The sequence below is a fragment of the Chaetodon auriga genome, chromosome 5 (genome assembly GCF_051107435.1).
Source record: "Chaetodon auriga isolate fChaAug3 chromosome 5, fChaAug3.hap1, whole genome shotgun sequence".
Taxonomy (NCBI): domain Eukaryota; kingdom Metazoa; phylum Chordata; class Actinopteri; order Chaetodontiformes; family Chaetodontidae; genus Chaetodon; species Chaetodon auriga.
The window spans coordinates 5,707,265-5,724,419 of NC_135078.1; the positions used below are offsets into that span (position 1 = coordinate 5,707,265).

General features: G+C 44.5%; 1 protein-coding gene across 2 annotated transcripts in view; it reads right to left on the reverse strand.

The window, feature by feature from the left end:
- cux2b (cut-like homeobox 2b) overlaps positions 1–17,155 on the reverse strand; it is an 83,077-nt gene that overhangs the window by 24,678 nt on the left and 41,244 nt on the right. For both annotated transcript variants that reach the window (XM_076730931.1, XM_076730930.1), the window contains exon 4: positions 2,158–2,236. In XM_076730931.1, coding sequence (XP_076587046.1) covers positions 2,158–2,236 — 79 coding nt within the window. The remainder of the gene's footprint in view (positions 1–2,157; positions 2,237–17,155) is intronic.

Sequence of the window (17,155 nt, forward strand, 5' to 3'; positions counted from 1 at the left end):
AGAAGACTGCACAGAGCAGCTTCAGTAACCACCCAAAGACCCAGAGACAAACTGACGCTCATTAGCCTTTCTGTTTGCCAGTTTGTGGTTATTTGATTCAGCTTAAAATGATTAAAGAATATGTACCAAAATAAAAGAACTCCGGTCATAGCATTTGATTTTGACTCAGGGCCCCTCAGGGCCACAAGATCAGGTGAAGCTTAGGTTACATTGTGCTTTAGCAGTCCACATTTGTCAATGAACCTTGGATTTCCTGGGGCCTGCTTTGCCCAGTTACTAAACCATCCCTGGCAGACTTGTACTGGGCCATGTTAGTTGGTGTGGGGGGAGGGGGGTAGAGGTGTGGGTCTAGCCACCTGTTGGGTCTTCTTAGCAGGCTGGTTTACGTTAGCAAACCCCATATTCAGGAATCAGCTGGGTTTGGTCAGGGTGTGACAGAGCAGGGCTAAGCTAGCTCAGGAGTCTGGCAGTTTGTTAAACCACAGTGTCTCATTGTCTGTTTCCAAGCATGTTCAATACAGAAGTGGTCAGAAGACACCTTTTCACGTAACTAGCCTGAGTAATGAAAAGTAAAGTAAACGACTAATGTATCTATGTTTGCTGTCAAGTAAATATCAACGTTATTACTTTTCCATTCAAAAATCATGGCATTATTAAAGTAATGCCATTACATTTCCTTTGAGCAGCGAGTAATGAGTAATTAATTATTTTTCAGGCTGCTTGCCCGGCACTGTTTGCCACTCTCTGACCTTTGCTGAGAAAGAATGGAAGTGGCTTCACTTTGTGCGAGTCGCAGTGATAGAGTGAAACAGACTCCCTTTGTAAAGGTAAGGTCAAATGGAGGTAGGAGGCTGGCTGCGTTACGTCACCTGATGTAACCTGACACAGGAAGGTCTACTATTGTATACTCAATATAATGACCACACATAGACACCGTATATAAAGAGGCGGAGAGGAAAATTATTATTCACCTTGAAAACAAAAGCTGCTGTCGTTTTTTCTAAGACATACTCGTTGATGCTGTCTGACAGTGGCCTTTCGTTTTATTTTAAAGTCTTTGTTCTTGAACATAACAACTCCTAGTTGACTCTACTCTCTACTTGAGAGGGGTTCGTGACAAAATATATCCCACAAGACGCTTCTGGGCTTGAATTAAGGCCTTGATATAAAAGGTATAGGTGAGAAAAATCAAACTGAATACATCTTCAAAGAACGGTATTTCTTATCAAGAAAATACCTCCATTCAAAGTGTGTGTGTGTGTGTGTGTGTGTGTGTGTGTGTGCGCGCGTATGTGTGTGTGTGTGTGTGGTGGCGCAATATCAAGCAGGGGACTTCAAGGAAAAATGGAGACCTTTAAAAGTCAGTTGCTGCCGTCGCTATTTCTCTGACGCAGACTTTTATCTTGTATTCATTGAATCTGTAAACAGCATTCTCTACTCCTGCCACAAGTGTTTCTCTGATCTAGACTGAGATTGGGCCGCGTTTTGCTGCCGTCTCCTGCAACAAAGAGCAACACAGTACATGTGCCCTGGCATTGAAATAACAACTGAATAAACACACAATATGTCTTTCCTCCACTTTAACTTGCTGTCTTTGCCCCTCGCTCCCTTTTCCCCCATTGGCCTCATCAGGCCTGCGTTCCACACGGAGCCAGACTTCAGTTGGGATTTTAATTGGCCCTCCACAATCAACAGCAGAGCTCCTCAAGGATGTGTTCGCTCCTCAGCCAGGCTACACTCAAGGACCAGTGCTGGGTTTTGAAGTGGCCTCACGCAGAGTTTTGGAAAGCACTCTGAGAGCACAGACTTTGAAAAATAGATAAGAGCCACAGGGTATAGCGTTTTATGTATCTTACATCCATGTGCTGTTGCACCATATCTATCTATGACTTGAAAATTACTTTTTGGTTTGGGTATGTTGCTTCATATATACATGATGCATTTCTGTGTGTATACTTACAGGGCTGGTCCAGCGATAGTGGTAAAGGTTTGATGGAGAATTGATCTCCAGGAAGTGATATTTGAAGGGGGGAAGATAATTCTGAAAGTAATGTGTGTGAGTGTGGAGTTAATAGTGCTGCTGCTGCTGCTGCTGCTGCTGCTGCTGCTGCTGTTGCTTATGAAGATGCACATCTCTGGTCTTAGTGGGAGACTCACCTGGGGCCTCGATAAGCTGTTTGTAGATTCCCAGGAATGCAGACTCGGCCTCCTTACTGCGCTTGTTCAGAGCAACCACCTGCAGGGGAGAGAACGCCATTAAGGTAAACATCGACGGATATAATCCCGGCATATGCCTCACTCACACTGCACAGCATATTTACATTTCAGGTATTAAATTGATAATTTTACACAGAGCAGAAAACGCTTAAAATCTTAAATAGCTAACAATGAATCAATAGTAAACAGAGGAAAGGTCAACCTCGCCACATCCTTCAATAAATGAAACCAACATCCCTGCATGCCTTGCATGTGCGCTGTATGTAACATATCACAGCTGTATAACAGAGAAATACTGTGCAGTGCATAAATGAACTAATTCAAAGGCTGTGTTTCTACATGAGCACTGACAACTAGAGAAACAAGGCGTACACTATGACCACATCCTCCCTGTTTAACTGCCAAGCTGCTGCATGTTGCGAGGTGACATTTGGCCTGTTAAATGTAGGTGCTGGTGTGTGCAAGAAGGCTCGCCAGTGACAGTGGCCTCCATCACCAGCAGCACTCGGCACCCGCTATCCTCCACTCGGCGGGGGATGCAAACCAATTAACGATTCATTAGGAGGGACAAAGAAAGCGAATTAGCCACCACCTGGCCCCATGGAGAGGGCACCTGCACTAGTGGGTATGTGGGTTACCCAGCTCCCAACTCCCGCTAAGACCTGAGGCCTGTTTGCAAGTCAGAGGACGCGCTGTAGTTGCGTCTCGGCGTCCTCTGCTCTGCAACGCTAAATCAGATCAGGCTCGTCCAAATGACCCCCCACTCCAAGAGCAGATGGAATTCAAATTATTGTCATCTATTGTCTATGTCATTCCTGTCACTGTTGATTACAGCTTCTGTCGGATCGGCTCAATAGACTCCACAATGGAGGGTCAAGTGCTCGGTAGGTCTGAGCCAGGCCGCTCCTCACTTGAGAAACATCCATTTCGCAAAGGCTGAAAACACTTATGAGAGCGGTGGTGGTTGAGGCGGTGGTGGTGGTGTGTTGGGGCTGTTTAGTGGGGTTATAAATAAGGTGTGTGGAAAACACCGAGGGAGACGGAGAGCCTTTGATTTACTGGAAATGGCTGGCGTCCTCTCTGGGGAGGTATAACGACAGCATCATGTTTAAAGAAATATCATAAAGATCAAGCAAATCCCCCCATCACTCCCACTTGGAGCAGCTCAGAGGAGTTCATGGAAAATGGAAAAGGCTGGAGCCCAATCAATACAGATGCAATAGTCTGCAGCTCTCAGCCAGCTCCCTGCTACACTATGCTGTTGTTTCACTTAGCTATACCCCAATTTAGGCCCCCCACCCGCCAAACTCCACCTGCCCCCCCAGCCACCCACCTCCCCTCTCCTGTCCTTCCAGGACATGTCGTTCATGTTGGCACGTTCACCCACAAACAGTGAGCGTGTGTGAAGCACTCCGGCCCCATAAACACCATTTCCAGCTTTATGTGTGGGTTAAGAGCACATCAGCAACCAGTGTTGGTTCAGCTAAGGTTTGCTTTATGCTCACTGATGAGAGACTGTTTTCATGTTTGCTTCGTTTTCACTATGAACAGAAGCAATTTCATGACCGTGAGTGTCACCAGTGGCCAATAACAAACCTCTGCCCTTAAATGTGACAATGAACAAAGCTCCAGCAGCACTTTGTGACAACCAGACAAACTATCACCAACCTGAGCTCACACCTGAACATGGCCACTACAGCAGGGTGGCTGAACCCGCCTCCACTAACCAACTTTTCACTGCCAGCCTCCTGGCTGGCCTGGCTTCCTGTGAAGCATACACATATACATCAAACGAGGCTCCCAACTGCATATGTAAAAAGCCTCAGATCATGTGAAGGCAAAAGCAAGGGCTCGTTCTTCCAGAGACGCGCAGGGTCTCCTGGCCCTCCATCATCCTTTAACGAGAGAACACGGAGATTACCTCCACAATCACACCATTAACCTGCCTACAGACGCTAGCAGAGACATCAATCACACGCCTGCCTGACGCCTTCTCATGTTAGCGCCCGCTATGCGTATAGATACCCCCCTCCACAACCCACCCGTCCTATCATCAAAGCATTCTGAGGTGTCGTGCATAATACGGGCTGATCGGGGAGTCATCTTCATCTCCATGCTAATCCACCTCCAGCCAAGCACACTGGATTTCAGAGCCAGGAGTCTCATACTAACAGATGCGAGCAGATACGAGCATTGTACAGAGAGGTACGGCTCGAGGAAGGACTGCAACTGGCAAATCTCTTCTCCTCTTTTGGATGCGAGATATGGCTCTGGCCCTGGCTTCGGCTCACAGCACATTCTTTGTTTTCACCCGTTTTGTGATAAAGGATATGGCTACCGAGGGAATGGGCTTGGCCACAGGTTGATTTTACAAGCAGGAGTAAAGCCTGGGGCAGAGTAGCAAGAGAGAGACAAAGGAAACCTGTTAGCGCTCCTCCATAACTCTTCACGCAGCAACAGAGTGGGCAGAACACAGCCTCTGGGACAAGGCTGCTGGGAAATACTTACTGATAAGCCTTTGAGAATACTTACAGTACCCGCTAGTGAGTTTCTCTGTGTGCATCTGAGTGTGTGTATGTGAGAACAAGCTAGCATGTGTTGAGCAGAGAGATATAAATGAAGGAGGAGAGAACAAATCTGGAATGAAGTAGAGGAAGCAGAGTGAAGGGCTACTGAGCGACATACAGAGAGAGAGACGGAGAGACAACGGAAAAGAGAGGTTCCCATAAAGAGCGCAATTAGCAATTATGCAGTCATCAATTACAATTATCACAACTGGTGATTATGCAATTATCACTCTAAATCATCGTTTTCCCCCTCTGCCTTACCAGTTTGCCACCCCCTGTGATTTGGTTGTTTGACGATGGGTTGTGATGATGCAGGTGACTAGAGTGTGTGATGATGATGGGGGTGTTGGGCGAGTGTCAAGGCAGATCTTGCACTGTGTGTGTGTGTGTGTGTGCGTATGTGCAAATAAGTGTGTGAATGCTTGGAGCGTGTCTGTATATGCATCTGTGCCTGGGTGTACACAGCATGTGATTTCATCCTGTTTTCTGCATGTGACGGCGTGTGTGTGTGTGTGTGTGTGTGTGTGTGTGGTCACGCAGTGTTCATGGATACACTGCTCCCATCTCAAGGTGAATGTGGTTGCTGTTGTGGGTGGTTTGGGGACAGCAAATGTATGGTTCCACAGTCCCTGAGGCCTCTAAATTACCTGTCATCTTCCCCATGATGCAAAGGTCAGTGCACAATCATAGGGAGTCCATCCTACTGCGCTGCTCACTGAGCGCCAGTCCAGCCCACAGGCTGACAGGATGTCACAACAACCCCGATCCCGCTCCATGCTTATTAGAACAAAACAGTGGGAAGCCCACCACCACTGAAACACCACTTGTCACAACACCTTCCAGAAGAATCCACTGGATTCCTGACAAACTTTCAGCCCTTGGTGTTAATGTAAGTGCTGAGAAAATGAGGGGAAATATGGTCAGTGCTCGACTGCTCTCCTGTGCTAAGTTGTACTGAAATCTAAAGCTGGGAGCGTTTTAATCCGTTTAATCTTTATTGGTCAAACATTTCCAACGACTGACTTCAATTGCCCTCCCGCTGTCACTGTCGCCATTTTGAGCCTTGTATAATGTCTGTCTCTTTTTCTCTCAGCTTAGTTTCTTTTTCAATTACAAAGATTTCTCCAACAATTACCAAGCCTTGGCCCTGTGTTGGGGAATCTAATTTTCCACAGTTCATTGTAATGTCTTTTTCACTTGCATAAAAAATAATATTTTAACCAATATTTATGCCCTCCTTGTACAAATCTTATGGGATATTTGAATAGAATAACTAGAATAAAGCACCATAGGGACTCACAGAGGCTGTGTATCCACGTATCTATTGAAACGTTATCTATCAAGTATCTCTTCATTAACCAGTTTATGAATGAATTTATAAAATGTCAGAAAATAGTGAAAAATAGTTGAAATGTTTCCTATTGTTTGACTAATGGCCAATATATTCAATTTACATTTACACAAAACCTCAAGTTCACTTTGGAGAAGCTGGAGGAGAAAGTTGAGGATTTTTTGTGATACATGATTTTAACAATTGATTGAGTATTAAAAATGCTGTAAAATACATTTTCTGCCAATTGTTTCAGCTCTAATACAGATCTACAAAGGTCTGAGCTTATAATATTGCTCTAATTATATTTCTGTAATGGTCCTAATAATGATAATGCAAAGGCTGAGCTAAACCCACAGTTTGGTGGTTCGAGCTTCACTTTCTCTACAAATCACTGCTTAGATTTTCAAGTTATCCAAGAAAAAGCTGTTTGGATTTTATTCTATTAAACTGAATTCTCTGGAATCCATTGGACTATGTACAATTTTTCCGAATTTGCGATATGATTCCATATCTCGCCCAATATTGTCTTCTGATGTGTCCTGAAGAACCATTAAATAAAGGTTAAAATATAAAAGTGATGCATCGTAATGGCTGACTGGCCACAGGAACGCCTGCAACACTGACCATCTGCAACATCATATAAACACTCCAAGGAAGAAATCTGCAAAGGACATAACTGTAGGACTGTTATGTGCTTTCCATTTCCTTTATATGTGATCTGTATGTTAAAAAAAGCAAATGCAAAACCATATTTTTCTGTTGAGAAGCAGAGTAAAGGTCATATTTTAGCTGTGCCACCCAGCACTTTTGTAGCTGTCACCGCTGGCGTTTGTTTTGTGTTGAGTGTAGGTTCAGAGGAGAGGCGGGAGGAGAGAGATGAGTTGGTGTGGAGTGACTGATGAGTGGGTGGAGGAGAGGGGCAGAGGTAAACACTATTGCAATACAGTCTGGACGGTGAGAGACCCGTGTACACCCACACACACACACGCACGCCCACGTATACGCACGCACTTGAACTCGGGAGCATGCAAACACACGTCGCGTCGCACTCACACAGATGCACACTACACACAGACTGTGTTTGAGGGAAGATTTAATCATGGTGACACCCATCTCGGCGCGGTGGTAGCAGCATGGCGGTGGTGTGGCCGTCTCTGGATGCCTGGCGAGATGAGCAGTCAGAGCACTGACACACATCTCGTCGCCACGTCAATTCCAATCAGCAGTGCCTGTCAGTCAACGTGCTGCGCTCGCAACGGACTGACGCCACTCTGCCACTGCAGAGGTGCCATCTCAGCCAAACAAAGAGCCAAAGCTGACCAATATTCTTCTGCAGCACTCACGACAAATTCAGAGTGAAAATACAGCTCAATTCATGGAAGCCTTACGCACGGGAGAGGCTCAGTTGCATTTGACTGGAAGTAGAAAGTAACAATGTATAACATATACAACATAGAGGGGAAATAAGTATTGAGCACGTCAACATTTTAGTCAGTAAACATATTTCTAATGGGGCTACTGAAATGAATTTTTCACCAGATGTCAGTAACAACCCAAGTAATCCAAAAATACAAAGAAATCAAAACAAATAAGTCCATAAATTAAGTTATGTGAAATAAAGTGGAATGACACAGGCAAGAAGTATTGAACACACGAACTGAAAATGATTTAATAGTTGGTAGAAAAGCCTTTGTTGGTAATGACAGCTTCAAGACGCCTCCTGTATGAAGGAAGTAGCCGCATGCATTGCTCAGGCGTGATTTTGGCCCATTCTTCCACACCAACTCTCTTCAAATCTTGAAGGTTGTGGAGGCCTCTTCTATGAACTCTGATCTTGAGTTCTTCCGTAGATTTTCAATCGGATGTAGGTCGGGTGATTGACTGGGCCACTCTAGCAGCTTTATTTTCTTTCTCTGAAACCAATTGAGAGTGTCCTTGGCTGTGTGTTTGGGATCATTGTCTTGCTGAAATGTCCACCCTTGCTTCAGCTTCAGCATCCTGGTGGATGGCAGCAGATTATTATCAAGAATTTCTCTGCGCATTTCTCCATTCATTCTTCCTTCAATTAAATGAAGTCTGCCAGTACCGTGTGCTGAAAAACAACCCCACACCGTGATGTTCCCACCTTCCAACTTCACTGTTGGTATGGTGTTTTTGGGGTGCTTTGACATCCAAAAAGTTCAATTTTGGTCTCATCTGACCAGGCTATATTCTCCCACTATTTCATCGGCTTGTCAAAATGTTCTGCAGCAAACTTCAAACGAGCTTCAACACGTTTTTGCGTGGTGAGTGTGCATAGAGGCCATGGAGGGGCACCTGGTTGTGGCTGGTTTAAGGTGAAATGAGGTTCTTTCCACTTCCGGATAATTGCCCCAGCGGTGCTCACTGGAACGTTCAGAAGTTTAGAAATTCGCCTGTAACCAATGCCATCACTATCATCACTGTTTTGCAACAATGAGGTTGTGAAGGTCTTGTGAGAGCTCTTTGCTTTTACCCATCATGAGATGATTCTTGTGTAACACCTTGCTAATGAGAAACCTTTTTATAGGCCATCAATGAGGACTAAACTAGCTGATATTCATCTACACTGATAGGGGACAAGATTGCATTCTAAATACTGACAGATTTCAGCTGGTTTCTTGGCTTTCCATGCCTTTTTGCACATCCTCTTCTTCATGTGTTCGATACTTCTTGCCTGTGTCATTTCACTTCATTTGACATTACTTAATTTCTGGACCTATTGTTTTGATTTACTGGCAAAAATGTACGCGTTCAAAACTTATTTTCCCTGCTGTATATAGCAATATAGGTTTCAATGCCATATTAATCCATAGAGTAGAGAGAATTTTCATGTTTGTACAACTGTTATTGCATTTGAAGTCATTAAAAAAAAAGAGTATGAGTCTAAAGCTCTGCTAGCTGCATGGAACTAAAGGTTAACACAAGCATGATATTATGCTCACAATGACATAGCTAACATGCTAATATTTAGCAGGTGTAATGTTGACCATGTTGGCAAATCTTAGTTTAGTGAGTCAGCATATTAGCACTAAATACAAACTACTGCTGAGGCTGATGAGGATGTCATTCAATTCTGCAGTGTATTTTTCCCTAAACCAAAGCATTAGAAAAAATATACATTTTGACTCAATCATGGCACACAATGAAAGCTCAGGGTATCACCAAAGTTGTAAAAATTCATCCTAAGAACATAAATGTGTGTACAAAATTTCATGGCAATCCATCCAGTGGCTGTCAAGACATTTCCCCAAATGTCAACTCACAGTGGTGCTAGATTAGAAGTCAGAGGATCACAGACATCAAGGATCAAGTCATAAAGAGTCATCATCTGGGCAAATTGTATTGCGATCCATCAAAGAGTTACTGAGATATTTCAGTCTGGACCGAAGTGGTGTGCAGATGGACTGACAGACCTACATTACTTTCCCCAGAGCAGAAAAAGATCAAGATATATGGCATATCTTGAATATGAGACAAGACAAAATGAGCGAGACCTTGGGTCAATGCCCCCGTGGAGTGTGGCGATAATGACCCAGGCTGAGAGGAGAGCAGATCTCTATAGATCAAGGTGGATCTGACGTAATCCCAACAGACGTGGCACATGGAGCAGCATGAGAGACAGAACATGGCACGACATTAAACCCAGATCAAAGGGCCGGCTGTCTCCACTACGCAGCAGGTGCCTTCTGGGTCCCCCTCACCATCAACAGGCGGCAGAAGCGCTGTGTTACCCGCCCTCGACAAAACTCAAAAGCGCCAGCCTCGGCGCTAACATCTCAAAGTCACTGCAAAGTCAAAGTCAAGAGCCTGTGAGAGACAAACGGAGGGAAGAAAACAAATCTTTTCTGAATGTCTTTGTAGTTCAAAAGATAGGAGTTGTCATTTTCTTTGAGCTCGCGCTTTCAAACGTTTGATGCAGCGAATGACCTAAACCTTGAGGAGAGAGTGTCTGCTGAAAAAGTATCTATCATGGCACGATGGGAGGGAGCGGGGGCGTGCTGAGGCTAAGATGAAGGCACCGGTTGATGTGCTGAAAGGGAGGGCTGTGGAAAGTAGTCATGAGTGCACCTGGACTAGATTTCAGAGCTGGGAGAACTGTTAAAAGGAGAGAGAGAGAGAGGAGAAGTGTAGGTAAGGGCTAATTATAAAAATAAAGTGCCCCCATTATCCCGGTGCTGTACTGCCCTAGTGAACAAAGCTACAACAGATGGGGTGTCATGGGTAACTGTGCCAATGCGAGCCAAAGCCCTGGAGTGGATGGACCCTGGCAGGGTGCTCGTGGAGCAGCTCTGGCAAGGGGGAGGCACAGCTGCATATCTCGCCCTCAGACACATGTTGACAGTGTTTCTCTAGCCCTGCCTCCACTAGTCAAGGTGAGACAGCATGACACGAGGGGAGAGCGAGGGAGAGAGAGCGCTCCACTATGATGGATAGCGTTCTACATCCACCTCTCCTCTCTCTCCCTCTTAGAAGGCTGGTGACTTTCCAGTGAGGCAATTATCATTGCGAAATGCATAATAGCCTAATTAATTACAGGTGTCAGCGCTGCCTTTGTTTCGGCATGGAGGAACATCATGCCAAAGCCGCATCCGCTAAAAAGAGCAGCACTGATGAACGAGCCTTGAACCACAGCTAGAGGAGCGCAGCTGACGGAGGAACGGATCGTTGTGGAGACGGCTTGAAGTATGCCAAACAATCCTGCGTCTGTTGCTAACAGAAGATGGATTGGAAACACATGGTGCAGAAATTAGGCCTATTATTTGCTTGATAAATCTGCTGTTGTCAATTGCAGTGCTGGGAGGAAGATCTCAGGTAGGCCCTGCACAGAAAGGCTCCGTAGGTAATTTGGTTCCAAGTTGCGGAGACCAGCACGCCGTTGGTGGCAGCACTATCAACAATGAAACGGCCCCCTTACCCGGCGTTCCTGACAAACATGGCATATCATTTGTCCTGTCAGATTTGCCGATTTCATTCATTGTAGTGAGAAAGCCGGAAAGCAGACAATTGTCGGAGGGGGTGAAAAAAGACCTAACGAGACCTTGCGAGAGGGAGAAGTGAATGATGGGGTGACTAGGGAGGAGAGACAGCGCCGAGATTCCTGTTATTCTCCTCCTCAGCTAAACACAAGCACACATTGGTGCAGAACTTAATAGAACGTCACATTTGGTGTGTGTGAGTGTGTGTGTGTGTGTGCACTGTACAGCGTGTGTGTCTTTCTATGGGGGGTCGTGGCGGTAGGCTGATAATCCCTCCACGCCCCCAGGCAGTGGGGGCTCATTGTAGAGTACATTGAGTCTAATAGGAGCAGGCGCTGCAGTTGTATGCAGCTCTCCCTGCTCCCACTGTGAGAAGACTTTTACATAATTAATGACTGTTGATGTTTCCCAGGTAGTCGCCCGGCAAATTCACTCTAGACTCGGCTGCCACCGTCGTCGCTTCCACAGAGAATGAGCGACACCAGAACAGACAGCTTACATTACAGGCATAAATAAGGCAATTTTGTACAGTGTCTTCAGACATTACTGTGAGGGGGGTTCAGGGCCAATGATTCGACTTGCTTCTGAGAAACACTCAGAAAGAGCTTTTCTATGTCTCAGAGTCTACAGAGAATTTGCGCTTGATCCGAGTAAAACTGCTTCCTTTAGTGTTTTTATAATTCTGTATGCTGTTGGAGATGCACAGACAGAAGAGCGCCTTTTCAAGATAACAGTTGACGGCTCCAGACGGATGATCATTCACGTCTGCATGAATCCGTCTAATCTGAATGTCGATCTTAATACACGTGAGCCTGGTGGTCTGGGTTTGAACGTTCCAGACCACCGACAGTCTGGAGAGGCCTTGGGGCCCTGCACATATTGCTGGGAGGCAGTCCACATTTATACTGGAGCATGTTAAATTAAACATTTAAACACGACACCAAGGGAAGGCTATTTTTTACTGCTCTCGGCCCACTAGTCATTATTAATTTGTAATAACCTTTAAGGCTTTTTGATGTCATACATATTTTACAGAGAGATATCACTCCCAGCCAGACTGGAGAGGGCCTGTTGATGACAGATCACCAGAGTGCCACTGAAATGTGCTTTCATCTGCTATAATTAGGACCAGGTGAAGGTTAAGACTGATCTTTGGACTGGGTGTGCATGCATTTGTCTGTACACCACCTCACACTCTAATGCATCAGTGTGATGACATGTCAACACCAAAAGATTAAAAAGTGTGGTGGCCAAAAAAAAAAAGCAGGAGAGAACAGACTGGAGGGGAGTGTTCCCCCAAATTATTTTCCACCAAAAACAGTGCACGGCATCGTTCTGCCATTGGCCTGACCATCATTTTCAAACCTTTTAGGTATTTATGAATGCCCAGGGTAAAGGAGTTCATTTCAGCTGCATAAATCAGCTGAGTGGTTGAACACTGGGGGGTAAGGGGACACATTAACACCCCGTCTCTGTCTCCTTCGTATTCTGCTGTTGGAGGGCTGGCCGAGGCCCATCTTGCTCCCGCTCTGCTGGGAGGTCCTCCATGCCCGCTGGATGCCAGCCTAAAGCTCATGTACGCTGGTGCCAACACGCCACTAAAAGCTGTAAAACAAATGAGCTCTGTTTGGTTAATGTACGCTGATTGACCTCTGCTGCCAGGCATTTGATGTCATGATTGTAATGACCAGCTTTCCGGCCTGATCACTCATACGCAATGTGACAGGCGCGAGGTGGCATTTCAGTTTGAGTGAATAAGGGCTAATCAGATGAGATCCCCACAACAGCAAGAGCTGATCTTGTTTTCAAACCCATATCCTGGCAACTATTGATACAATTAACAAGCATTCAAAACGTATTTGTCACTATTTCTCAAAGGGTAAGTTCACTGAAATAACGAAATAAATTTGACACTTTTCATGGTATGTAGTAATGCAGTTTTGGGTTTATTTTGTCCAGGTTAGAGTGAATGGAGTTCCATTTGTGGTGCGGTATTGAACAAGCACACGCTAATTACATTTAAAAATTCCGTGGTTGTGCTGTGGTTCCAAACTTTTTTGGCTCATGAACTCCGAATAAAAAGCAGCGTCTACTTGCAAACTTTTGTAACATGGTGCATGTCTATGAGCTGTGAGCGGTTTTAATCAAAGAGTGACTTTCCCTTTTAAGACTGTTTCATTTGAATACCTTTCACAGGCCCTGAGAGGTAAAACTATACAGCATTTCAAAAGAAAGAAGCAAAAATTAGAAAAGTCAGTTTTTTCTTGTCCTACATAAGAAAGCACCTCTCGAACCCTCGGATTCATTTTGCAGAGACCCTGATCCTGGGTTAGGAACCACTGATCCACAGAACACATTATCAACGGTTTTCATAGTGTTTTTTTTTTAAATAGAACATGCATACAATAACACATGTTGACTGTGAGGTCTGGGGATCATCCTGAGTACCAGGGACATTGTTTCTGGACAGACATGCCGTCAAAGATATATATCATCACTGCTGTGAGCATCTCCTACAAAATCCCTTCACATCCACTGTGCTGGGGTGGAGGCAGGATTCTCAGAGATATACATCCCAAAACCTTGGTAAATAAAACCAGATCACTGGCCACGGTCAGACACCACCAGAGGTAAGTGAGAGGTATGTTTTTTGTCCTTCGCATGAGCTGGCTCTTTAACTATTTTTTTTGTTGTACGATAACCATTCTCTTTGTTACATCATTGTGAAGCAGACATTCAGGAGTGCTAAATCAATCTTAAGCAGCCTCAGAAACAACTCTTCAGCAAGCTTTATATATAGGACCTGACTTTAGTGGTTATCTATTGGATGCGGAGCGTTACATAACCCTCCATATGCTCAGAGTGTAGGACAATTCCATACGGGTTATAAATAAAGAAACCTGACGCACGGCTGCAGCCACTGTGATTTGGGCAAGTTCTCACATGGGATGTCATAGTTCTGCAGTGCTAGCCCCACTGCTATTTCAGGCTCTGCCTCATTAGAACATCCGCCGTGAGTGAACAAAAAAAAAAAAAAAAAAACAGACTGTACAAAAGACATTTCATTAGGGAAGACAGAGCAAGTAGAGAACGGTCACCCTCCCAGCCACGGAGCTTCTGCGCTAAAACATGCGTTTGCTACATTAAGGGTGGATGCACTGTGAAGTGTAGCCAGGTGAGCTACAGTGCTGAGATCTGTCACATGATCCCACATGGAGGAGGTCTGCAGGCCTCGCTGACAGGGGCACAAACACAGAACCTGCCACGATGACTGCAATTACCCCACATCCATCGCCTCCAGCCAAGGGGTGTGTGTGTGTGTGTGTGTGTGTGTGTGTACATGTGAGAGAGGGAAAGTGAGGGATGGGACATGCGATTATGCATGTAAGTGTGAGTTCTGGCATGAGAGAGGAGGGGGAGAAAAAAATGCACATTATTGCGTGACTGCCTGTACCTGCCTCTGTGATTGTGTGTGTGTGTGTGTGTGTGTGTGTGTTTGTGTGTGTGTGTGTGTGTCAGAGCATGGTTCTGTGAGCCTGTGGAGGCCCTCTCACACCACAGCGGCTGGCTAATTTAGTTAGGGAATAGCTGGCTGTCCTTCAGGTGAATGGACAGAGATTGGTCTCAATATGAGATGTAATAAAACAAGCCCATCACTGGATCTCACCGCACCTTCGGCTGTCCTTCACATGTCTCGCCAGAAGAAGACACACGCCCACAAACACACACGCACACATGCTGACACACACTCACATTCACACCTACAAACACACACGCACACATGCTGACACACACACACACACACACGGCCCAAAGCGGCCTCGAAGGTTTGCCAGTTTGAAGGAAACCATGGAAGAAATATAGATTTTTAGACAGCCTACATTCTATGTATTTATATTTTAATTGGCACAGATACAGTTAACATCTTCATGGACACTTTTTACATCTAAGTTGTCTGAAAGACATAAAAATAATGCTAATCCTGTGACAGTAACTCACAGTGAGTCTCTAAAGACATGATTGCAAGTAATTACGAGTACAGGCAACAAAATGTACTTAATGTACCAAAGTAAAAATACTGGTTATGCAGAAAAAAATGCCACCATGGGTGTCATATTATTATATATTACATTATTAAATCCTTAATGCTGATGCATGAATGTGTACGTAGCTGTTCTCTGCTGGAGCTGGTTGAGGCGGAGCCAGTTTCAACTGTTTTATTCACAGCTCGATAGTCAGCCCACTCCAAACGGTCACGAGATTCATCTGAGACGCCGTGAGATGATTAATGGGGCAGAAATGAACACAAATGTATATCAATTATTTAGGGCTTTTCTATAATCTTTGCTTTTGTTGTGAAGTAATGGCTAATTTCACCTCTGAATAGTTATTTAAATGAAACCATCTGAGAAATTTAGAGGGCAAGTGTAAATGCTAACAACTCACAGACATCTGCGACAAGGAGCCCAAAGCAGACGCTGCAGTCACAAGACAAAGAGTTTGGAAACCTGATTCAACCTTTACTAATTTATTTATTTTAAAAGCTTATTTTGTGTTTCTTTCTTTTTCTTAAAATCTTCATATGAAATGTAACTAGTAACTATTGCTCACACGTAAAAGTAGTGGAGTAATAAGCGTAATATTTCCCTCTGAAATGTAGTGGAGATTAAAAAATCCTGCACATTCTTTTCACCCAGAAGCTGATGGACCTCCATGTCTCCTGTAAACGAACAGTGCCCCTCTGTAAGGACTGAAGCATGGCTGAGTCCACCTGTGCTCCCGATTGGCTGCAGCTGACTCTTGCCCCTTCCTGCCAGCTGCAGCATCCAGGGTCTGGTGACCAGCAGCTTTTTCCCTTTTGGCCGTCCCCTCAGCCCCACTCACTCCACAAGACGAGCTGGAGCTCTCCCACTAAATCCACCGAGACCCAATTACAGGGACTGCAGGAGAAATCACGAGGAGATGCAAAGTTACTTTGCTTTAATTGAGGATGTGTTTAACACTCTCCTCAGGCCACCGTGGCCACTTTATGTCTCGGATGAAACAGAGAGCCCTGCAGTGGGACTTTAAAACATATATCTGTTTGTGACAAAGGCAAAGAACGCTCTGATCTGTGGGCTTAGATATTTAAGGGTGGCGGCTGTGATTTAAGATGTCGTATTTCCAGTGTAAAATAAGAATAAAACAAGCAGATCTTTTTAAAGTGTAAAAACACATTTGATTTGTGGTGAAGAAGCAACACTTTAATGTGGTCTGTACATTAGAGGAGTTGCTCCCCTCCCTGGTAAGAGAGTTACTTCACTTGCAGCTGCTTGTTTTAATAGAGCCACATGTTAATTAGTATTGTAGTTAATCCCATATTAGAGAGACCCAAACTGTCAGGTCATATTATAAACAATCGGTCCTAATGTTCGTGCATGTGACATTTGGAGCTGCTATCTCTTCTAGCAAAATGTTCCCTAGGTACTAATTGGCCTACTTTACGCTGTCTTTCTTTGAATTGCCTGTTTCTTTATCATTTAGGATATTAGCCTTGACAAGCATCATCCCATATACCATAGGCCCACTAAGAGCAGAGAGGAGCTACTTTTTTTTTTTTTTTTTTTGTGCACAGGGACAGCAAAAATGGGAATAAATGATTTACACTAGCATGTAATACCGCAAGATCTACCTTCATGGGATATTAAATACAATTTGAAAGAAGAATAAAAGTTCAAACATTTAGCCAGCAGCAAAGTAAGTGTAACTTTTCTCTGCTTGCATTATTTAAGATAGGCTCCATCATTTTATCAATCTATCGATCTCTCACCAGAAAGATGAAAATGGAAAAATAATGAGGCCGATGAATGCTGTATAAAGAACATCAATGTGCAAAATTTAATTATCTGTGCTGGAAAGAGAAGGAAAATGTGTCGGCTGTTTTCTAAAACAAAAAAAAAAGTGAAAAAAGGAGCAGTTAATATTTTTCCCTCTCTGCATATTTTAATTACCAGATCAATCATAACTACGTACTGCAGCACTGCAGAGAAAAGAAAATTGCA